The sequence below is a fragment of the Pan paniscus genome, chromosome 1 (genome assembly GCF_029289425.2).
Source record: "Pan paniscus chromosome 1, NHGRI_mPanPan1-v2.0_pri, whole genome shotgun sequence".
NCBI lineage: Eukaryota > Metazoa > Chordata > Mammalia > Primates > Hominidae > Pan > Pan paniscus.
In genome coordinates, this window is record NC_073249.2 from 22,435,159 (window position 1) to 22,458,562 (window position 23,404).

At 40.4% G+C, this 23,404-nt stretch overlaps 1 protein-coding gene across 22 annotated transcripts in view; it reads left to right on the forward strand.

The window, feature by feature from the left end:
- Nucleotides 1-23,404, forward strand: part of CDC42BPA (CDC42 binding protein kinase alpha) — a 331,921-nt gene that overhangs the window by 216,858 nt on the left and 91,659 nt on the right. For all 22 annotated transcript variants that reach the window (XM_034947986.3, XM_034948052.3, XM_034948013.3 and 19 more), the window contains 3 exons: nucleotides 371-618; nucleotides 9,605-9,710; nucleotides 22,845-22,969. In XM_034947986.3, coding sequence (XP_034803877.2) covers nucleotides 371-618; nucleotides 9,605-9,710; nucleotides 22,845-22,969 — 479 coding nt within the window. The remainder of the gene's footprint in view (nucleotides 1-370; nucleotides 619-9,604; nucleotides 9,711-22,844; nucleotides 22,970-23,404) is intronic.

Consider the following 23,404-nt stretch of genomic DNA (forward strand, 5'->3'; position numbering starts at 1 on the left):
ATCAGATTTAGGATGCAGTTAGATTTTTCTCTCACTCCATACACCAACAATAATTGTAAATAAATTAGAAATTTAAATGTAAAGCAAAAAAATCATGTAAGTCCCAGCCAAAAATTTGAATAAGTATGTAATCTTTGTGTGAAGAAAACTTTTTAAAAACATCAACAAAGACAGACTATTAAGGAATGTAAACTGAGGAAAATATTTGCAATATATGGCAGGCAAAAAGTTAGTAGACTTAACATAGAATTTTATTTTTGTTAGGATGTACAAAAAATGCAGTTATATGAATACTCATTTATATTACAGAAAGAAGTTATTTAAATATTATTCTTGTAGATGCACTAATCTTTTGTTATTATTTCTATAGCAAAAACAAATTAGTTACTCACCAGGAGTATGCAGCATAGAACATCAGCAAGAGATAACCAAACTAAAGACTGATTTGGAAAAGAAAAGTATCTTTTATGAAGAAGAATTATCTAAAAGAGAAGGAATACATGCAAATGAAATAAAAAATCTTAAGAAAGAACTGCATGATTCAGAAGGTCAGCAACTTGCTCTCAACAAAGAAATTATGATTTTAAAAGACAAATTGGAAAAAACCAGAAGAGAAAGGTAAGAATCACATTATTTACTATACAGTAAATACTTACTGAGTACCTGTTATGTGTCAAGTATTGGAGATACATAGACAATAAACATATCCTAGACCTAAAGGAGACCAAAGTCAGGATTGGCAGATAGAAAATTATAATACAGCATGATAGAAAAGCAAATGGGATGATAATTCTGAACAAAATTACTTCTAGCTGGGTATGATGGCACACACACACACACACACACACACCTATAATCTGAGCTACTTAAGAGGCTGAGGAAGGAGGCTAACTTGAGCCCAGGAGTTCAAGCCCAGCCCAGGCAACATAGTAAAACCCTATCTCTACCAGGGAAAAAAAGAAAGAAAGAAACGATAAACTTCTAAGCTGAGATATAATTAGTAAGAAAGAAGTAGCTAGGGAGGAGTGTCCAGGGAGGATGTGCTAAGATCTAAAGGAAAAGGGGGACATGCCACATTCAGAAAATGATAGCTGTTTACTATGACTGAAACATAAATAGATGAGAGTGGTGAGAAATGAAGCTGGAAAGTAAAATAGAGGCAAAGTTATGACAGAATACAAGGCATTTGCACATTATCCTCAGGCCATTGAAGAAAGGTGACATGATTATATTTACATTTTTGAATCACCACTCTTGCTACTGTGTGGAGAGTGAAGTGGGAGGAGCAGGCTGGAGGTAGGAATCCAGCTGCGAGAGATGAGGTGTGGGCCTCAGGTGGTGATAGTGAAGATGGGGAGAAGTGGATGGATTCCATCTACTAAGAAGATAGAACCTGGAGAACATAATAAGCAGCTGTGAGAAATGAGGGAGCAGGAGAAATTATCAGTTATACTCAGCTTTCTAGATTTCAGGCAACTGAATATATGTTATTGTCATTCTCAGCTTATATTGGAAGCCCAAATTTATTCAATTTGGTGCATTATTCATTCAGTAATATTTTTTAACCTACCATATCTGACGCACTGTTGTAGGGACTGGTACAAAAAGACAATAACAATGAAAAAAATTCCTGTCCCATAGAACTTTCTATAAGTAAAACATAGAATACATTAGATAATGATAAATGCTAAGAACAAAAAAGTAAGAGGAAATTGGTTCTATGAAGCATTCAAGGGAGGGTTAAATTATATAAATTCAGGATGGCCAGGGAAAACTGTACTGAGAAGGTGATTGATTTCTTAGTTAAAGATTAAAACAAGAAGAGATGTTTATACAGATGTGTGAAAAGAGCATTCTACATGGAGAAGAATAAGTTTTTTACAAAATAGTGAGGAGGCCATTGTGGCTCAAGTAGAATAATGGGAAAAGAATAGTAGAGACGAGAGAGGAGGCAACAGGGGGCCACATCATGTAAAGCCTTGTAAGTCATATTTAGTGGATGCATAGTTTCTTATTCTGAGTAAAACTATTGCAGGGAATTACAGTCATGCATTGCTTAACACCAGGGATATTTTCTGAGAAAGGTATTGTTATGTGATTATATACAAGATTTTTTTTAAAAAGGGTACACCTATATAAGGCACTTACCATGAATGAAGCTTACAGGACTGGAAGTTGCTCTCGGTGAGTCACAACTAGAAGGTCTTCAGGGACAGTTACATACATGAAATTGTCATTTCCTATGACAACAGTGCCTTCTTCGGGAATACTTCCTGAAGGACCTGCCTGAGGTTGTTTTACAGTTAACTTTTAAAAAAATATTAAGTAGAAGCCGTATACTCTAAGATAACGATAAGAAGTATAGTAAATATATAAACCAGTAACATAGTCATTTATTATTAAGTATTATGTACTGTACATAATTGTATGTGCTATACTTTTATACTGCCAGCAGCACAGTAGGTTTGTTTACACCGACATCACCACATACACGTGAGTAATGCTTTACATTAGTACTTAAAACAGTTACAATATCACAGGTAATAGGAATTTTTCAACAGCACATAGTGTTCCCATAAGATTATAATAAAGTTGAAAAATTTACGCAGTTATGGACTAATGCATTATGGACTAATGGCAGTCCATAGTTGATCAAAATGTCATTATGCATTACATGACTATATTGTAGAATTCTGAGCAGAAAAGTGACAACTGATTTGTGTTTTAATAGGATCACTCTGAATACTAGGTTAAGAGTAGTCTGAATTAGGTAAGAGCAAAAGCGATGAGACCACTTAGAAGACGATTGAAGTAATCCAAGCAGAAGATGACAGTGGCTTTGGCCTAGAGTAGTGGCAAAAGGGATAAGAAGGGTTTGAATTTTAATGATCTTTAAAGGTAAAGATAGCAATGTATTGATGGACTAGGTATGGGATGAGGGAGAAAAAGGAAGACTCAAGGATGATACTAAGGTTTTTGGTCCAAGCAGTTGGGAGAATATATTACTAGAAAGGACGACTACAGGAGAGGCAAGTTTGGGATTGGGAGTGTTATCAAGGGCACATTTTTTCCCCTGACAAGACTCTTTCATAAACAGAAAGAGCTCATTTTAAACAGTTACAGTTGAGATGCTTATTAGACATTCAGTTGGAGATGTCAAATAGGCTGATGTATAGACCAGCCTGGATTTGGGGGCAGGAGGTAAAATCCTGAGAATATTTATCACTTCCATGGCATTTAAAGCTCTGAGACTGTATGAAAACACTTAGTGAATGGATATAGATAGAAAAAAATTTCCTAGAACTGAGCCTTGGGATACTCCAATTTTTGGAAGTCAAGAGATGATGAGGAACCAGCAGAGTGGATAGAGAAAGGGCAGTGAGAATGACAGCATAATAACAGGCAAATTTAGTGTCCTTGTGTTAGCAGCGCCGAATCCATATGTGTTTGCAGCAGCCTCAATTCTTGCCTCCTCAGAATAAAGAATTAGACCAAGGGGCATAAGACAGGGAGAGACTGAGGCAAGTTTTAGAACAGGAGTGAAAGTTTGTTAAAAAGCTTTAGAACAGGAATAAAAGGAAGCAAAGTACACTTGGAATTGGGCTAAGTGGGTGACTTGAGAGATTCAAGTGTATGATTTAACCTTTGACTTGGTGTTTAACCTTTGACTTGGCATGCTTCTGTGGGGTTGCATCCCTTCTCTGATTCTTCCCTTGGGGTGGGCTGTCCACATGCACAGTGACCTACCAGCACTTGGGAGGGGCTGCATGCACAGTGTGTTTACTGAAGTTGTACACGTGCTCATTTGAGGCATTCTTCCCTGACCGGTTGAGTGCTCCTAGAAGAAGGTCATATGCCACCAGTTAAACTCCACCATTTTGCCTCTTAGTGTGCATGCTTGAGCCCACTTGCCTAACTCCTGAGTCTTATTGGGAAGCTGCTGATCACCAGTTTCAGGCTTTTCTATCTAGTGGGAGACTGCCTTTTCCTGGCACCAGGTGTGACCAATTATTATTTTAGAGAGACAGTTTAACAACCATCTGATCATCACCTGATGTGGCCATTCCTGGTTGAGGGTGTCCTCCTGTCCTGCTTATGTCTGCCTGACTGCCTACTGTAACACTGGAAACCAAGTGAAGAAAGCATATAAAGTCGTCAGCATGTCAAATAAAATGAGTTCTGAATCAAGTGAGATAAGGACTAAATAATGACATTGAGTTTAGCAATATGAAGGTCATTGGTGCCTTTGATAAGAACAATTTTGTGGAAAAGTAGAGGCAGAGACCCCACAGTAGGATCAAAAGAGACTGGAAGGAGAGCAGTTGGAGGCAGAACATAGAGGTAAAACTATTGTACTTTGTTGTGTGTGTGTGTGTGTGTGTGTGTGTGTGTGTGTGTGTGTGTGTTTTAAGATGGAAAAAATAACAGCATGCTTGTAATCTGATAGAAATTATCTCATAGATGATTGGAGGAGAGAGGAGAGGAGGAAAGTACTGGAGCAAAGTACTTGAGGATGTTCATAATGAAGGGGTTGGCCTTACTCGATCCTGTTTTGTTTTTTTTAACCTATCATGAAAAGAGAAAGTAGAGTATATGGACATAGATGGGGTGGTGGGAACTTGTCTGTGTGTTGAGCTCTCTTGTTGAGTTGGGCATATTGAACTTGTGGTGCTTGGAAGACATCTTTGTGGAGATGTCAGGTCAGTTTGAAGGCCACAAAAGCTTCAAGTGTAGATTCAGAGATCATCAGCTGAATACATAAATAAAACCAACTGGTGTCATTGATGAGCTAACTCAGGCAGCATGTGTAGAGAGGGAAGAGACAGCACCTAAGACAGAATACTGAGGAGCATTGATATTTACAGGAAGGATGGAAGAGTCACAAAGACAGCTGAAAAGAAGCCAGGAATGTAGACTAAAACTAGGAGAGCATGGGATCCCTGAAGTCAAAGCCAGACAGCATGTCAAGAGGGCAAGAGTGGACAACACTGTCAAAAGTGGCCAGCAGGTTGGATGTAATCACAGGCAGTGTTGAGTTTTGAGAGAGCTGTTTTCTTGAGATGGTGGAGGCAGAAGCCAGATTTTGGTGTGGTGGAGAGCAACTAAGCGATGAAAAAGTAGTTACAGAATCTGTTTCAGGATGCTTACCAGTGAGTGGGAAGACAAGGATTTAGGAAATGAATTGTGACACAGGGTATGGGGAGAGTTTCTTTATTTTTAATATGGAAGAGACTTAAGCTTGTTTAATGCTAACAGGAAAAAGAATGGTTTTACATGAAAATTTTACTCAATTTATTTGTGTACATATTTTTCTGAAAGTCTTTGCAGTTTTTTTATTGAAGTTGCTTCTGTGTTAGGAAAGCTTCCTAAACATAACTAAATTTAACATCTGTCTATAGATAGTAGTGAAGTGACAAATTTGCTTGGAGATGGAGGTTGGCTTATTTTCCTTGAATTTGTCATTTAAATTATAATTTATCTTCAATAATGTTATGTAGGAGATTTTTAAGATTACACTTTTAAGATCAACCATTACTTACATTGTTTGTTCACCAGAAAGCAATCATATAAAATTACCCAGAACTGATCCACATGGAATTTCATTTATTGCTAACATCCTATAGCATCCATCAAATTGCTGTAGATATATGCCTGTTTGTCACATAACAATACAGTCTTCAAAAACTTATTCCTTGCTGGGCACGGTGGCCCATGCCTGTAATCTGAGCACTTTGGGAGGCTGAGGCGGGCGGATCACCTGAGGTCAGGAGTTCGAGACCAGCCTGGCCAATATTGTAAAACCCCATCTCTACTGAAAATACAAAAATTAGCCAGACACGGTGGCATGTGCCTGTAATCCCAGCTACTCCGGAGGCTGAGGCTAGAGAATTGCTTGAACCTGAAAGGCGGAGATTGCAGTGAGCTGAGATCGCACCACTGCACTCCAGCCTGGGATACAGTGAGACTCTTGTCTCAAAAAACAAACAAACAAACAAAAAAACCAAAAAACTTATTCCCCTTTTTTCCTTAGAAGATTTTTTAAGTCTTATTAAAACTGTGTTTACTTCTAAGGGTAAATAAGTCATCATGATCCACAGAACTATCATTTTAAATAAGCTTTGTAATATTATAATAATAAATGTGTATATATGTAGATGTAAGAAGGAATGGCTGAAAGTATTGATAGAACTGTTGGAAATTTAATTGAACTTTTAATACAATCTAGGGTTGAGAACAAGGAATCATTTTGTGGTTCATATATCCTCTTTCCCTAACCTCTCCTTTCACCATGCTTTCTAGTATATACATAATCAAATAAGGTGAGCATAGGAAGTCTACACATCACAGATGTTTTCCTCAGATTTCCAAATGAAACACAAATAGATGTTATTAAGTATACATTCATTGAACTCATTAAAAGTAAATGAGTGTGACTTTTAATTTTAAGGGAAAGGATGAGGATTTGGAAGCATCAGGCTATAAGTAAAGCAGATGGTGCAATAGCCAATCTGGAATACTGTTATTTTCAATAAAATCAGGCAATGCAGTTCCATTCTGGCATTTTCCGCTGTCATTTGCAGACTGTCATCTGAAGACACCTACCATAGTGTTTCTCCAGGATGCTAATGTGCCCTCTCACTGGTGTATTTATTAATGCCTTGGTGAAAGGAGTGCTTTGTGGGTGGCTGACCAGGTTGCACATAATAGGTCCACTCTGACATTCTCATCTCCTTGAGCCAATAGACCCTTTATGCTCGGTAAGTCAAATATCTCGAGCTAATTGACTGTAGGCCACTATTGGGTCCAAAGTCCAGGCTTCAATTACTCAGCCTAGCAGTGAAAAACTACACCTGAATATTGAGTCAACACATTAAACCACAAATCCTAGATGAGTATGTGCATTTGATAAATTTGGCTGTATTTAATTTTTTATTTACCCACCTTGGGGTAACACCCTTCTGACCTGAAGGAAGAAGCTGAGGCACAGGATATGTTTAAAGAGTTTGTTTGAGCCAAAGTGAGGACAGCTGCCAGGAACACACTTCCAGGTTACCTTGAGGAGTGCTCCATTAGGTCTTTGTTACAAGTAGGGTTTTAAAAGCGAAAGGAGACAAGGGCTGGGCTGATACAAAGTTGTTTGACAGGAATTTTCACTGGTTTACAAAATAACATTGATTAGTGACTGGCTATTCGTTGTTGAACTATAGCGTGTGAGTCATGGTCTCCAGTGTATGGCATTTTATGGCTACTTGGCATCAGTTTAGAGCCCACATAGCAAGTGGCCTCAAGAGGTGATTATTTAGCTCAAGGTGGGAGTGAGATGTGACTGCTCTCACATTTTAAATACCTCTCTGGGCCTGATAATTTAAATGGTCTCACATTCCTCAGATAAAAAAAGTTTATTTTCTTTCTCAGCTCTTAGAATTCATTTCTGTATGCTGCCCATACTCCTTCCAATATAAATTGCCAAAATGCTTTAACACCTTCATTGCTTTTATATCTAGTCTCTGCTGTGATCTTAACTGTCATCATAGGCCTGAAGACAATGACAAGTGATTGGGTAGGTGTTAAAGATACTTGGCCTCCCTTTTTGATGTAACTATTTCAGGTGAAGTTAATAAATGATTTATGCAAAAACAGGCTGGTTGCCTCAGGTTATAGCTGCTTTGAGGAAGGGGATGAGATTGCTTCTACCTGCAGAGGTTTGAAGCAATATGAGGGTTCAGAGTTCTCAGCACTGTCTTTTGCTGCCTGAAGGTTCCAATATGTTGTCCAAAAGACAGAAACTGAGACAAAATTAATATAGAGTTTATTTGGGCCAAGGTTGAGGACTGCAGCCCAGGAAACACAGAGAAGTGCTCCAGAGAACAAAAAAGAGGCTCAGGTTTTTAAAGAAAGACAAATCAGGAGAGGGAACATACAAAAGTCTTTGGTCAGGAGTTCTCACTGGTTTGCAGAAATAACATTGATTAATGATTGGCTGTACATTGTTGAACTATAGGGTATGAGTTATGGTGTCCAGAATATGGCATTGTTGGGTTAATTTATAGCTATTGGTGACACTCAGTCTGGAGTCCACATAGCTGGTAGATTACTTAGCTCAACTGGGAGAATAAGATGTGACTGCAGTCACATTTCAGTGCCTGTCTGGCCCTGCTAATTTAAAGGGGCTCGCATTTCTCATAAAAAGTTTCTTTTCTTTCTCACATCTCATGTCTTGGGGACTGCACTCATTCTGAATCCACACCCTTAGCCTAAGAGGTTTGGTCAGTGTTGTGCAGATCAACATTTTGCACCTTCTGATGGGATGCACTGAGAAACATTGTTCTTGTGGTATTCCAACCAAAAATGAATTCTTTGAGACTAGTCATAAACATCAGATGGCCCCAGGTTGAGTGTCACTGTACATAATTAGAGACCTATACATTATAAAACTGTTGTGAGAGATAGGGAAGACTGAGGAACTGTTCTAGACCAAGGAAAATTGAAGAGACATGACTACTAAATGCAACACATGTTTCTCAGTTGGATCCTGGGCTTCATAAGAAAAGGAGACATTGTTGGGATAACTTGAATTGGGTCTGTGAATTCAGATGGTAAGTGTTCTAGTAATGTTGATTTTTTTAAATTGAGAGGATTGCTTCGTGATTATGGCAGAGTGTCCTTGACTTTGAAAGATACACACTGGAGTATTTAGGGGTAATAGGGCATAATATCTGCAGCTAGCTGCCTCTCAGTGGTTCTGAAGAACACTAATAAAATCGGTATATACACAATAATAGAGAAAATGCAGTAAAATATTTACAATTGGGGAATCTGGGTTAAGAGTATACAAAAATTCTTTGTACTATTCTTGTAACTTTGCTAATAATAATGAAATTATTTCGAAGTAAATTTTTTAAAATTTCTGAACTCATAAATTCTAATTTTGAACAAAATGTTTGGAATACTATTGTTAATCAAATTGATAACACTAGGAAGTGGCTCTGGCCTAATACTAAATAAGGGCCCAGCAACTTTGTATTTTGTAAGAATATTGTGGTGGAAATACACAAAGAAAAGTATCTAATTTGGTCTCAAACTAATTTGCCTTTGGATAGAACGTAATGTATGTGAAGCAAATGGCAATTATTATTTTCATTTTGGTCCATTATCAACCTTGATGTACGTTCTCTGACTATATAATCTAAAGTAGCCACCCTCTCCCAAATACTTTTTGCATTGCCATGTATATACAATTTAGAACTTATTATCTGAAATTAGTTCACTTCACTCACTCTTCATTGGCAGTCTGCCTCTACCAGAATATAAGCTCTGTGAGAGCAGTAGCTGTCAAGACCTGCAACAATTCCTTGGCACCTAGTAAGCACTCCATAAATAGTTGGTAAATGAATGAACAAATCAGTATTATTGTAATATAAATTCCTGGAACATGCTTTCACCAGGCCTGTCATTATATATAAACAAGCTGTATTCTATGGGGACAACATTTCTGCAGTTCAATCTGATATTTTGTGTTTTATGTAACTATTGGAAAAATAATTTCAAGTTTTCAATTGACCTTTAATTCCCCTTTTTCCTTTTGTGTTTTGAATTGTGTTAGTCAAAGTGAACGGGAGGAATTTGAAAGTGAGTTCAAACAACAGTATGAACGAGAAAAAGTGTTGTTAACTGAAGAAAATAAAAAGCTGACGAGTGAACTTGATAAGGTGAGTGATTTAATCTCATATTAATTGAGTAGTACATGCTAGATGTTCAACACTGATAGGAATTGTGGGTATAACTTTATATTTGACATACATTTTTGTTTAATAGTCTTTCTCCTGAGTTATGTTGCTTCTATGATATATGCAATTCTTTGTTATAATAATCTGATAGGAGTCTTCTGAAGAGAGAGTTTTGCTTATCTCCTTTTATTCTTTGTCCCATATATTTTTTTTGAGCCTCTTATTTATTTCACTCTCCATCCATATTAGTCCATTTTGGGGTTACTATAAAGGAATACCTGAGACTGGGTAATTTACAAATAAAATAGATTTATTTTGGCTTATGGTTCTGCAGGTTGTACAGGAAGTGTGGTGCCAGCATCTGCTTCTGGTGAGAGTCTCAGGAAGCTTCCAATCATGGCAGAAGGTGCAAGGGCAAGGGAGGGAGCAAGAGAGAGACTGGGGAGGTGCACACACTTTTGAACAACCGGATCTCAGTGAGAACTCACTTATCACCAAGGGGATGATGCTAAACCATTCATGAGGGGCCTGCCCTCCTGATCCAGTCACCTCCCACCAGGCCCCACCTCCAACACTGGGAATCACATTTCAACCTGAGATTTGAAGGAGACAAACATTGAAGTCATATCACCATCTGTTCTCTTTCTTACTCTTTTTTTTCATATATTCATCGTTTACCCCGTCACGGATGGCTAATAAGTTCAGGCCAAGTTAAGGCTGTCCCTTGGCAAGAACAGGGACAATTAGGCCAAACCTGGAGAAATTGTAACAGCTGATTCATATTCACAAAGAAGAACTAGTGAAGCTAGAAATGATACCAGGGGTAGGTGATATCTAAAGAAACCATCTCAGCCTAATTTCTAGCTTGCATACAGAATCATGTATTGAACTGAGAAGTAGCCATATTCATGAACAAAATTTCAAATACTTAAAGGAATTTTTTTCCCACTTAGTATCTCAAATTTCCCAACTTCCCACCATTCTGCATTTCTTGTGCTAATTCCTAACAAGCAGTTGTAAAAATCCTAATATTAACCAGAAGTTTATTGTTCGTTTGTTTTGATACAGTCTCGCTCTGTCGCCCAGGCTGGAGTGCGGTGGTGCAATCTCGTCTCACTGCAACTTCCGCCTCCTGGGTTCAAACAATTCTCCTGCCTCAGCCTCCTGAGTTGCTGGGACTACAGGCGCACACCACCACACCCAGCTAATGTTTGTACTTTTAGTAGAGACGGAATTTCACCGTGTTGGCCAGGCTGGTCTTGAACTCCTGACCTCAAGCAATCCGCCCACTTCAGCCTCCCAAAGTGCTGGGATTACAGGCGTGAGCCACCATGCCTGGCCACATGAGCCACTGCGCCCAGCCCAGAAGTTTTAATAATTCTACTTAAATTTAAATAAGAAGGGCTGGTTAATAGTATTTTATAATGATATCTAGTATTTTCCTCCAATAAAAATATTATGTTCAATTATTAGTTATTCCAATAATAGACTGAAAGACCTTGACTTGTAAAATAGAGACTGTTCCTTCTTTTTGTTTTCTGTATAGCTCTGTATTTCTCACTATTTTCCCCATGATTATTCAGCATTTAAAATGCTAAATAAGTATTTAAAACATTTTTAAAATGACTGCTTGTTTTCTAAGCCTTTAAAAAATGACTAGTTGAAAACTACTTGAGAAAGAATACTGTTCACATCATAAAGTCTTGTAAAGCTAACATACACAAACATTGTAGAAAATGGCTGAACAGTAAGTAATATAAATTGATTTTTTAAGCCATGAATAGTGCATGAACTTTATTGTATAACAGTTATTTCCATTGAAATAAGACTAACAATATTTGAACTTTATCCAAGCAGGTCACATAATTGTTATTTCATGTGTTGACTAATTTGATTACAAAATTTAATGTCATTTTGTCCTATAAGACAGAATTTTAAGATTCTGTTGAGTTACCTACTAAAAGATGTTATTACATTTTAAGAAAAATTGTATTGGAAAATAACTTGAATGTAGATCAAATTTTTGCATTCAATTATTGGTTTAATTTCATTGTTAGCCATACATTTCTGCTGAGTTTATCCAAAATACATATTTAGAGAGAATTTTTCAAAACTTCTCATTTGATTAAAATTGTGTTGCAGTCTAATACATCCATGAGAAACGGACATACTTAGGCCTAGTATACGTAATGAAGCCTCCTTGATGAGGCCTGAAGGATAGTTTGTTTTTAAAAAAAAAAAAAAAACGGAATTACCCATTCTTGCTAAATTGAAAGATAGGTAGGATATGAGTAGCACTTTAAGAGCAAATTCATATGGTAGGTAAATATTTAATGTCCAGTGGTTACAGGGCAGTATTTATTCCTGAAGAAATGGGAGAGATCTGGAATCTCTATTTCCATTTGAACCTCTGCTCTGTTTCTCAAACTTTTGTTCAATTTTTGCATCTCTCTCTTCCTAATTCTCAGTCTACCTTTCCCTTTTTAATTCTGTCTGTCTCAGTAGTGATAAGCTGAACTTCACTGCACATCTTCACTTTCCATTTATTCATTTTCCAATTTGGTTAGAAGTGGGTAGTTTCCCCAAGGATGACCACAGAAGCATTTGCCATTGCTACACCAACTGTTCCACTGGGAACCAGCTTGAAGAGAACTGGATCTCTTCTTGACAGAATTACAGATCTAGAAGTCAAAAAGCAATTATTAGGTTAATTTTGAAAGGTACATATTACAGATTTTCACGTTTTTAAACTCCAGAAATAAAAACGTTTAAATAAATTTTTAAAAATTAGATGACATTTTTGTAAATCTTATAAGCCCCACCTTCTATTAAAAGATAATTCATTGCCAGCTGGGCACAGTGGCTCACACCTGTAATCCCAGCACTTTGGGAGGCCGAGGCGGGCGGATCGCTTGACGTCAGGAGTTTGAGACCAGCCTGGCCAACGTGGAGAAACCCCGTCTCTACTAAAAATACAAAAATTAACCGGGTGTGGTGGCACGTGCCTGTAGTCTCATCTACTAGGGAGGCTGAGGCAGGAGAATCACTTGAACCCAGTAGGTGGAGGTAGCAGTGAGCCGAGATCGCACCACTGCACTCCAGACTGAGCGACAGTCTGTCTCAAAAAATATATATATATATCATTGCAAATATAATTAGCCATCTGATTTCCTTCAACCTCATAACAAATTTTTAAAAATTAGCCATTTATGCCAGTGAGTAAAATTAATTGTTTACAGTAAGAAAAGTTGTAATTTGTTTTTAAAACTTGTTTTGTTTTTAAAATATTTTCAAAAAATGTGGAAAATAACATGAAAGTTACCCATAATGTGATCACCACAAAACAGGTATTTTAATTTTGTATGTTCCTTTCCAGGTATATCCTTATTATTACATAATTGCAGTCATGTATACAATCCACTTACTAATCTGCCTTTTCACTTAAAATGTTAAGAGCATTTTTTCGTATTCCTTTGTAGTCTTCTTATAAGTCAAATGTGTCAATGTACAAATAGTAAAACCTCATTTTCAAACATGAAAAATGAACTAATACTTAAAATTTACTATGTGCAGGTCATCTTCGGAATTACTTCATGTAACTCATTTAATTTTCACAATAACTCTCTAAGGTGTACCCTTTCGTTCTTGCCATTTTATAGATCAGGAAACTAAGTCAAAGAAGGTTAAACTACTTTCCCAATCACAAGAATAAGAAGTAGGATTTGAGTACAGGTAGTCGGGCTCCAGAGTCCATGCTTTTATTTGGTAATAATGCAAAGATTAACTTTTTTCTAACCGATTCCACATACATTAAGCAATCTATTGAAAACTGCTTGTCACTGTTGTAATATGACAGTGCAGAGTTTGCATTTTCCTCCTTCTCTTGCAAATCTCCAACTGAAACCCCAACCACAAATGTGGAAGGGCTATAAAAAATAATGGTAATCCAAAATGGATATTAGTGCAGGAATTAATGTAAGAGAAGATGCTGCACTTACAACTCTCAAAAACAGCTGATAGACTTCTGGCTATGCTAATATTGAAGAAATTGATTAATCTTCTAAAAAAATACTAAAAAGCAAATGCAATTGTCAAAAACAATCATTTCAGAGGTCTTGGAGTTAACCAGAGGAAGATGACAGCTACAAAATACTGCTAAGATAAATTAAGGACTATCTGAACAAATGGAGAGATAAACTATGTTAATGGATTGGAAGACTCAATATTGTTGGGATAGCAATTCTCCCCAAATTGATCTATAGGTTTTGGGACATCCCTATCAAAATTCTGGTAGGCATTTTGTTGGAATTCACAAGCTTACCCTTAAACTTATAGAGGAATAGAAAAGACCAAGAATAGTTCAGATATTTTGAGTAAAGTTAGAAGTCGGAGGATTAACACTATGTAATTTTAATACTTGCTATAAAAATGCAGTAATCAAAAACATGTAGTACTGGCATAATGAAACGAAATGAAGAGTCCAAAAATAAGCTCTTACATTTATGGTCAGTTGATTTTCTGCAAAAGTGCCAAGGCAATTCAATGGAAAAAGGATAATCTTTTCATATAGTACTGGAACAATTGGATATCCATATGTGAGAAAAAATGAACTTGGATCCTTACCTCATACCTTATACAAAAATTAACTCAAAGTGGATCACAATCTGAAATATAAAAGGTAAGCATAGGAGAAAGTCTTTGTGATTCAGGGTTAAAAATGTCAAGATAATGACATTAAAAGCACAGTGCATGAGAGAAGAGTAATGATAAATTGAGCATCAAAATTTAAAAAGAACATTAAGAAAATGAAAAGACGTGCACAGATGGGGAGGAAATATTTCCAAATCATTTATCTGAAAAAAGCCTTGTATTCATAATATGTAAAGAACTCTTAAGGTGGACATGGTGGTTCATACCTATAATCCCAGCACTTTGGGAGTCTAAGGCATGAGGATCACTTAAGCCCAGGAGTTCAAGACCAATCTGGGAAATATGGTGAGACCTTATCTCTACACAAAATGTTTTTTAAATATTAGCTGGGTGAGGTGGCGCATGCCTGTAGTCCCAGTTACCTGGAAGGCTGAAACGGGAGGATTTATGTGAGTCCAGGAAGTCAAGGCTGCAGTGAGTGGAGATGACACCACTACCCAGAGTTTGACCCTGTCTCAAAAAAAAAAAAAGGAAAAAAACCTCTTAAAATATAAACAACTCAGTGTTTTAATGGGTAACAAAGCCGAATAGACATTTCATGAAAGATGATACATGAATAACAAATAAGCACATGAAAAGATGTTCGTCATTAGGAGAATGCCACTTAAAACCACAGCAAGATACTGCTGTATACCCTCGAGAATGGCTGTAATCAATTGGCGTGACCGTGTCAACTATTGACGATGATATGGAGGAACTAGAACTTACACACTGCTCATAGGAGTATAAAATGGCATAGCACTTGTAGAAAATAGTTCCAAAAATCCTCAAAAAGTTAAACATATACTTACCATACAACCTGGCAATTCTCCTATTTACTGAAAAGAATTGAAAGCATAGTCCCCTTAAGACTTACATATGAATTTTCATAGCATCATATTCTCATAATAGTAAACAACTGGAAACAGTACAAATGTTTATCAATGGTGCATGATAAACAAAGCATATCATACCCATATACTAGAATACCACTCAGCAGTAAAAAGGAGTGAAATTCTGATGCATGCAACAGTATTGAGGTTCAACTTCAATAATCTAAGTGAAAGAAGTCCAATACAAAAGACTACATATTCTGTTATTTCATTGATAGAAGATTTCAGAAAATGCAGAACTACAGAAACAGAAAGCAGGTCAGTGATGCCTAGAGAAATCAGAGTGCGGACCAAGATCAATTATGAATAGGCATGGGGATATTTCTTGAGTATTAGAAGTGTTCCAAAACTGGATTGTAGCAATCACTGTACAACTGTTGAAGTTTGCTAAAAATCATTCAAGTATACACTTATAATGGGTGAATTTTATGTTATATAAATTATACCTCAGTAAAAGTGTGAAAAAAAACTGGTAAATATATTTTCAGAGGCAAATGGCACACCCTAAGGTACAAACTTAAATCTCTTGTTTGCAATAGGCAAATCAATGTGTGCCAGCAGTGAGTGATAGCTTCCCTGGATCTCATTTCCTTTTGGGAAGACAAGGAGGTTGGAGGTAGGATTAAATGGGGTATTACAGACAAACTCTATATGCATAAAACAATTAGTTGTTGTTGTTTTGCCAGAGGGGAAGAAATGAAACTTTGCTTTGTGATTTGTGCCAAAATTGCCTATCTCTGCACAGAAATACAGGTTCAAAATGCACACCAATAAAATCCTGTGTCATCAGTAGAATTCCTAATAGCTTAGAATTGAGAGTTGGCAAACTATGGCCTCTGGCCAAATCTAGCTCCCAGATTGTTTTTGTCTGACCCACAGAATAAAAATGATCTTTACATTTTTAAATGGCTATTTTTAAAAAGAAGATGATGATGATGTGAGGTTTTATGTGGCCCACAGAGGTGAAAATACTTGCATCTGGTTCTTTACTGGAAAAGTTTGCAGACCCTTGACTTAGAACATGGTTGTGGCCTGTATTAGTTAGGGTTCCACAGAGAAACAGAACCAATAGAGTGAGTGTATGTGGGGGGTGGGAGGTGGTATATGTATGTGTGTTGGGAGCAGGGGAGATTATAAGGAATTGGCTCAAGTGATTATATAGGCTGACAAGTCCCGAGATCTGCATTGGGCAAACTGGAGACCCAGGAGAGTATATTTTGTAGTTCCAGTCCCAAAGCTTGGCAAGCTTAACATTCAGGAAAAGCTTCTGCCTCGTTTCAGGTCTGAAGGCAGGAGAAGCTGATGTCACAGCTGATGTTCCCCCCTACTATTGGTGCATTCAGCCTTTTTGTTCTGTTCAGGCCTTTAGTTGATCACATGAGGCTCACATACATTAGGGAGGGGGTTCTTCTCAGTCTCCCAATTCAAGTGTTACGCAGAGACACCCTCACAGACCTACCCAGAATAATGTTTGACCCAATGTCTAGGCACCTTGTGGACCAGTCAAGTTGACAATCACATGGCCCTTTTATCCCTAAAAACCTGTAAATAGATCCTCTAGGAGCAACTCACCTTCATCAAAGTTGAGTAATCAAGAAGAAACTAGCACAGTATCTCTACAAACATACAAAAAAGGAAGAAAGGAGTGGTAATAAATAGGTGAGACCATTTATCAGAAAAAAATGTAGCTCTGAAATAAAGTAGTATGCAAATATTTTTTCATGAAAAAAAAATTTTTTTTTTTTTTTTTGAGATGAAGTCTCACTCTGCTGCCCAGGCTGGAGTGCAGTGGCACTATCTCTGCTCGTTGCAACCTCTGCCTCCTGAGTTCAAGCAATTCTCCTGCCTCAGCCTCCCAAGTAGCTGGGATTAAAGGCATGTGCCACCACACCCATCTAATTTTTTTATTTTTAGTAGAGATGGGGTTTTACCATGTTGGCCAGGCTGGTCTCAAACTCCTAACCTCAGGTGATCCTCCCACCTTGGCCTCCCAAAGTGTTGGGATTGCAGGCGTGAGCCACCGCACCCAGCCTTTTTCATGAATTTTCTAAAAACTTAAAGCAAGAACTTTTTGCTTCTGTGACAGATTAGCTTACATCCTACCACCTCATCAAGAAGAGCTATAAAGCTGGATTTTAAAAATAATACTATACGAATACCACTTACAGTATTCATCTGTAAGAAGTCATTGGAGTGACAACAAGGAAACCAGGACTTTACTGACCAAGATCCTAAAGGGAAGAATAGTACAGAGCAGTGAGCCCAACATTTAGTGCCACTTTTCCTCTTTAGGCATTTGCAGATATGAAAGCAGAAAAATCTCAGAATCTAGGAAGTTGAACATGGTATTCCACAGTTTTACAAGGCTGGAGAGAGAAAAATGGAAGTGCATTGCCTATCAAGTTGCAGGATCCTTAGTAAATAATTCAAACTTTCAGTTGAACCCATTGAAAGCCTACATTTTAGGAGTAAGGGTGAGTAAGAAACATGAGTCCTCAGTGACTGAAACCCAGTCTCCAAGTATTTCAATCTTTGATCTATCTTTACTTTGATTGCCTACCAAAAGTAAAAGTAAATACTCTGTGGAGGAAGATATTATCCAGAGTCTTAAAATTATCTAAAATTTGTATACACGATATGTGGCATGCAGTAAAAAATTACCAGGCATATCAGCAAACACAACCAAATCATTGAAAACCAAGAGAAAAATTCAACAGCAAAAACAAAATCAAAAAAGGGAAAATAAAAACCAGGCAGTCAGTAGAAACAGACCCGCAGGAGTTCCCAGTATGAAATTTTTATGAATGGACTTTAATCGTGTGATTTGTTCAAGAAAGTAGACATATGAAGAATTTCAACAAACAACTGGAATCTATACAAAACTGTCAAATAGAATTTCCAGGAGCAAAAAATTAAATAACTAAAAGACTCAATAGAACATTTTAAAAACAGATTGGAGAGAAACAAAGAAAAGGACTGCATATGTTAAAAAAAAATTTTTAGACTAAAGTGTAGTCAGGGATTAAAAAGAATAGAAAATATAGAAAGGAGGATCTAAGACATAGAGGATGTGATGAAAAGTTCTAACATACAAATAATTGGTTTCCCAAAAGGCAAGAAGAGAGAGATGGTGGCAGTGCAATACTTGAAGAGTGTTTATGGCCCTGAATTTTTCCAAACCTATGACTAACATTTAGCCACAAATTCAAGAAATACCACAAACCCTAAAAGTGAAATAATTAATAGAAATCAGACCCCACTTAGACAAATCCTAGAAAAGCGGCCAGAAACCAACCAACATAAAATTCTAAAAGCAGAAGAGACAGAGTCGGGCTGCGCTGGGAGGCGGCGATGAGAGGCTCGCACGCCTCCAGCCCGGCCCCGGCCCCCCGGGACGGAGAGCCGAGCAGCCCCGGCTCTGGGCTACGGACTATGGGCAAATAGCTCTGACCACCCGGCGAAGCATGCTGCCTGCCTTGGCCTCCCAAAGTGCCGAGATTGCAGCCTCTGCCCGGCCGCCACCCCATCTGGGAAGTGAGGAGCGTCTCTGCTTGGCCGCCCATCATCTGGGACGTGAGGAGCCCCTCTGCCTGGCTACCCAGTCTGGAAAGTGAGGAGCGTCTCTGCCCGGCCGCCATCCCATCTAGGAAGTGAGGAGCGCCTCTTCCCGGCCACCATCCCATCTGGGAAGTGAGGAGCGTCTCTGCCCAGCCGCCCATCGTCTGAGATGTGGGGAGCGCCTCTGCCCCGCCGCCCCGTCTGGGAAGTGAGGAGCGCCTCTACCCGGCCGCGACCCCGTCTGGGAGGTGAGGAGCGTCTCTGCCCAGCCGCCCCGTCTGAGAAGTGAGGAGACCCTCCGCCTGGCAACCACCCCCCGAGAAGTGAGGAGCCCCTCCGCCCGGCAGCCACCCCGTCTGGGAAGTGAGGAGCGTCTCTGCCCAGCAGCCACTCCATCCAGGAGGGAGGTGGGGGTCAGCCCCCACCAGGCCAGCCGCCCCGTCCGGGAGGGAGGTGGGGGTGTCAGCCCCCCACCCGGCCAGCCGCCCCGTCCGGGAGGGAAGTGGGGGGGGTCAGCCCCCCGCCCGGCCAGCCGCCCCGTCCGGGAGGGAGGTCGGGGGGGTCAGCCCCCTGCCCGGCCAGCCGCCCCGTCTGGGAGGTGAGGGGCGCCTCTGCCTGGCCGCCCCTACTGGGAAGTGAGGAGCCCCTCTGCCCAGCCAGCCGCCCCGTCCGGGAAGGAGGTGGGGGGGTCAGCCCCCCGCCCGGCCAGCCACCCCGTCCGGGAGGGAGGTGGGGGGGTCAGCCCCCCGCCTGGCCAGCCGCCCCATCCGGGAGGGAGGTGGGGGAGTCGGCCCCCCGCCCAGCCAGTCGCCCCGTCCGGGAGGGAGGTGGGGGGGTCAGCCCCCCGCCAGGCCAGCCGCCCCGACCGGGAGGGAGGTGGGGGGGGTCAGCCCCCCGCCCGGCCAGCCGCCCCGTCCGGGAGGTGAGGGGCGCCTCTGCCCGGCCGCCCCTACTGGGAAGTGAGGAGCCCCTCTGCCCGGCCAGCCGCCCCATCCAGGAGGGAGGTGGGGGGGTCAGCCCCCTGTCCGGCCAGCCGCCCCGTCTGGGAGGTGAGGGGCGCCTCTGCCCGGCCGCCCCTACTGGGAAGTGAGGAGCCCCTCTGCCCGGCCAGCCGCCCCGTCCGGGAAGGAGGTGAGGGGGTCAGCCCCCCGCCCGGCCAGCCGCCCCATCCGGGAGGGAGGTGGGGGGGTCAGCCCCCCGCCTGGCCAGCCGCCCTGTCCGGGAGGGAGGTGGGGGGGTCAGCCCCCCGCCGGGCCAGCCGCACGGTCCGGGAGGTGAGGGGCGCCTCTGCCCGGCCACCCCTACTGGGAAGTGAGGAGCCCCTCTGCCTGGCCAGCCGCCCCGTCTGGGAGGGAGGTGGGGGGGGTCAGCCCCCTGCCCGGCCAGCCGCCCGGTCCGGGAGGTGAGGGGCGCCTCTGCCCGGCCGCCCCTACTGGGAAGTGAGGAGCCCCTCTGCCCGGCCACCGCCCCGTCTGGGAGGTGTACCCGGCAGCTCATTGGGAATGGGCCATGATGACAATGGCGGTTTTGTGGAATAGAAGCGGGGGAAAGGCGGGGAAGGGATTGAGAGATCGGATGGTTGCCATGTCTGTGTAGAGGGAGGTAGACACGGGAGACTTTTCATTTTGTTCTGTACTAGGAAAAATTCTTCTGCCTTGTGATCCTGTTGATCGGTGACCTTACCCCCAACTCTGTGCTCTCTGAAACATGTGCTGTGTCCACTCAGGGTTAAATGGATTAAGGGTGGTGCAAGATGTGCTTTGTTAAACAGATGCTTGAAGGCAGCATGCTCGTTAAGAGTCATCACCACTCCCTAATCTCAAGTACCCAGGGACACAAACACTACGGAAGGCCGCAGGGTCCTCTGCATAGGAAAACCAGAGACCTTTGTTCACTTGTTTATCTGCTGACCCTCCCTCCACTATTGTCCTATGACCCTGCCAAATCCCCCTCTGTGAGAAACACCCAAGAATGGTCAATAAAAATAAATAAATTAAAAAAAAATAAAAAGAAAAAAAAAAAAAAAAAAAAATTCTAAAAGCAACCAGAGAAGAAAGACATATTATGTTCAAAGGCATGAAACTTCAACTGAAAACTGACCTCCCAACAGAAAAATTAAAAACGGAATTCAGAAGAAAAAGAATGTCCTAAAAGTGCTATAGTAAAATAACTGCCAACTTACAGTGTTATTTACAGCAAAAAATGCCTTCCAGAAATGAAGGCAAAAATTCAGAATGTGGAAAACTGCAGGACAACCTACATTCTTTTTTTTTTTTTTTTGAGACGGAGTCTCATTCTGTCACCCAGGCTGCAGTGCAGTGACACAATCTCGGCTCACTGCAAACTCCACCTCCCGGGTTCAAGCAATTCTCCTGCCTCAGCCTCCCGAGTAGCTGGGACTACAGGCACATGCCACCACGTCCGGCTAATTTTTTTTTATTTTTAGTAGAGACGGGGTTTCACTGTGTTACCTAGGATGGCCTCGATCTCCTGACCTCGTGATCCACCCGTCTCAGCCTCCCAAAGTGCTGGGATTACAGGTGTGAGCCACCGTGCCCGGCCAGGACAACCTGCATTCTTCAAGTCAAAAGAAAAATAAAGGTGTTGCAGGGGAACCTATAAATAAAACAGACTTAAAAGATGTATCGGGCCAGGCATGCTGGTGCATGCCTGTAATCACAGTAATTTGGGAGGCCACAGCGGGCAGATGGCTTGAGCCCAGGAATCTGAGACCAGCTTGGGCAACATGCCAAGACCCCATCTGTACAAAAAAATTTAAAAAATAAAAAAATTAAAAATTAGCTGGATACTAATTTTTTTTAGCTGTAATCCCAGCTACTAGGGAGGCTGAAGTGGGAGGATTGCTTGAGCCTAGGAGGTGGAGGTTGTAATAAGCTGAGATCACACCACTGCACTCCAGCCTGGGTGGCAGAGTGGAACCCTGTCTCAAAAAAAACATATATCCAGCCATTAAGCTGGGTTTTCTTATTGGTATCATGATTCAGTTTAATAAACAAGTTTTGTGATATGTTGTAACTGGAAACTTGACCTATTACTGTTTATGTGATATTAGGAAATTTGTGAAATTTGTAGTATGATGCTATCGTGGTTATATTTTAAAAGAGAGATCCTTATTCTTTAGAGATACATACAGTGATATGTATGGATAACATTGTATGATGTCTAGTATTTGTTCCCGAATAGTACAGGAGGAGGGGATAAGAGAACAGGCATATAGGCCAGGCGTGGTGGCTCACACCTGTAATCCTAGCACTTTGGGAGGCCGAGGTGGGCTTATCATCTGAGGTCAGGAGTTTGAGACCAGCCTGACCAACATGGTGAAACCCCATCTCTACTAAAAAGACAAAAAATTAGCCGGGCGTGATGGCGCACATCTGTAATCCCAGCTACTGGGGAGGCTGAGACAGGAGGATCGCTTGAACCCGGGAGGCAGAAGTTGCAGTGAGTTGAGAACGTGCCATTGTACTCTAGCCTGGGCAACAAGTGCAAAACTCTGTCTGAAAAAAAAAAAGAGAGAGAGAACAGGCGTACAAGTGAAACAAGATTGATGTTGAAGTAATCATTGTTGAAATTAGGTAGTGGGGCTCATGGGAATTCATTTATATTTTCCTTTTCTGTATATGCTTGAAATTACATGCTATTTTAAAGAAAAAATGACATAAAGACATTTTTGGAGAAAAAAAAAAAGAAAGCTATTACCAACAGAAATGGACAATTCTTAAGCCAAGTAGAGAATGTTCACAGAACTAAGTCACTGTAGGTTGTAAGGGAAAAGCAAAGGTAGCAGGAGAATTCAGAGTACTTGATATCCAAATTCAGTGAGCAAAAGGGATTATTATAATAAGACAAGCATTTTTGGGTAGATGATGTTGAGTAATCAAATTTGACAATACCTGTCTGAACACCTCGAATTCTTGGTCCTAAAAGTCATGCATGTCTTAAAACTATCTTTCAGCTTACTACTTTGTATGAGAACTTAAGTATACACAACCAGCAGTTAGAAGAAGAGGTTAAAGATCTAGCAGACAAGAAAGAATCAGTTGCACATTGGGAAGCCCAAATCACAGAAATAATTCAGTGGTGAGTGCTCTTTTAAACGTTTTTTTGTGGATGATTGTGAGTATGTGGCCAAGTTGGTATGAATTCCAGGTGGCTACTAATAATGGTTTTTATCTCATTTGTCAGCTGTGATAAATAAGTTACTCTGAAAAGCACAGTTTTATTACTGATCTGTTGTGTTCTACTGTGTTTTCTGTTACATTCCTCTGTTCCCTAACTCTAACAAATGTCCCATACCAGCATTTAACACAGCTTCATTGAAATCTGATTATTATTATTTTCTAAGAAAATGTTACCACCTTCAGAGTCAAAGTTGGAATTCATCTGCTACCTATGGATGTGTCTTTCTAAGACCAAAAGTCCTGTATTTGTGAGTATTTTAAGAAATGGAAGGCCTGCAAAAAAAACTTAGAAGCTAAAGATACTGTACTGTTATCTTGTATCATGATTATACCA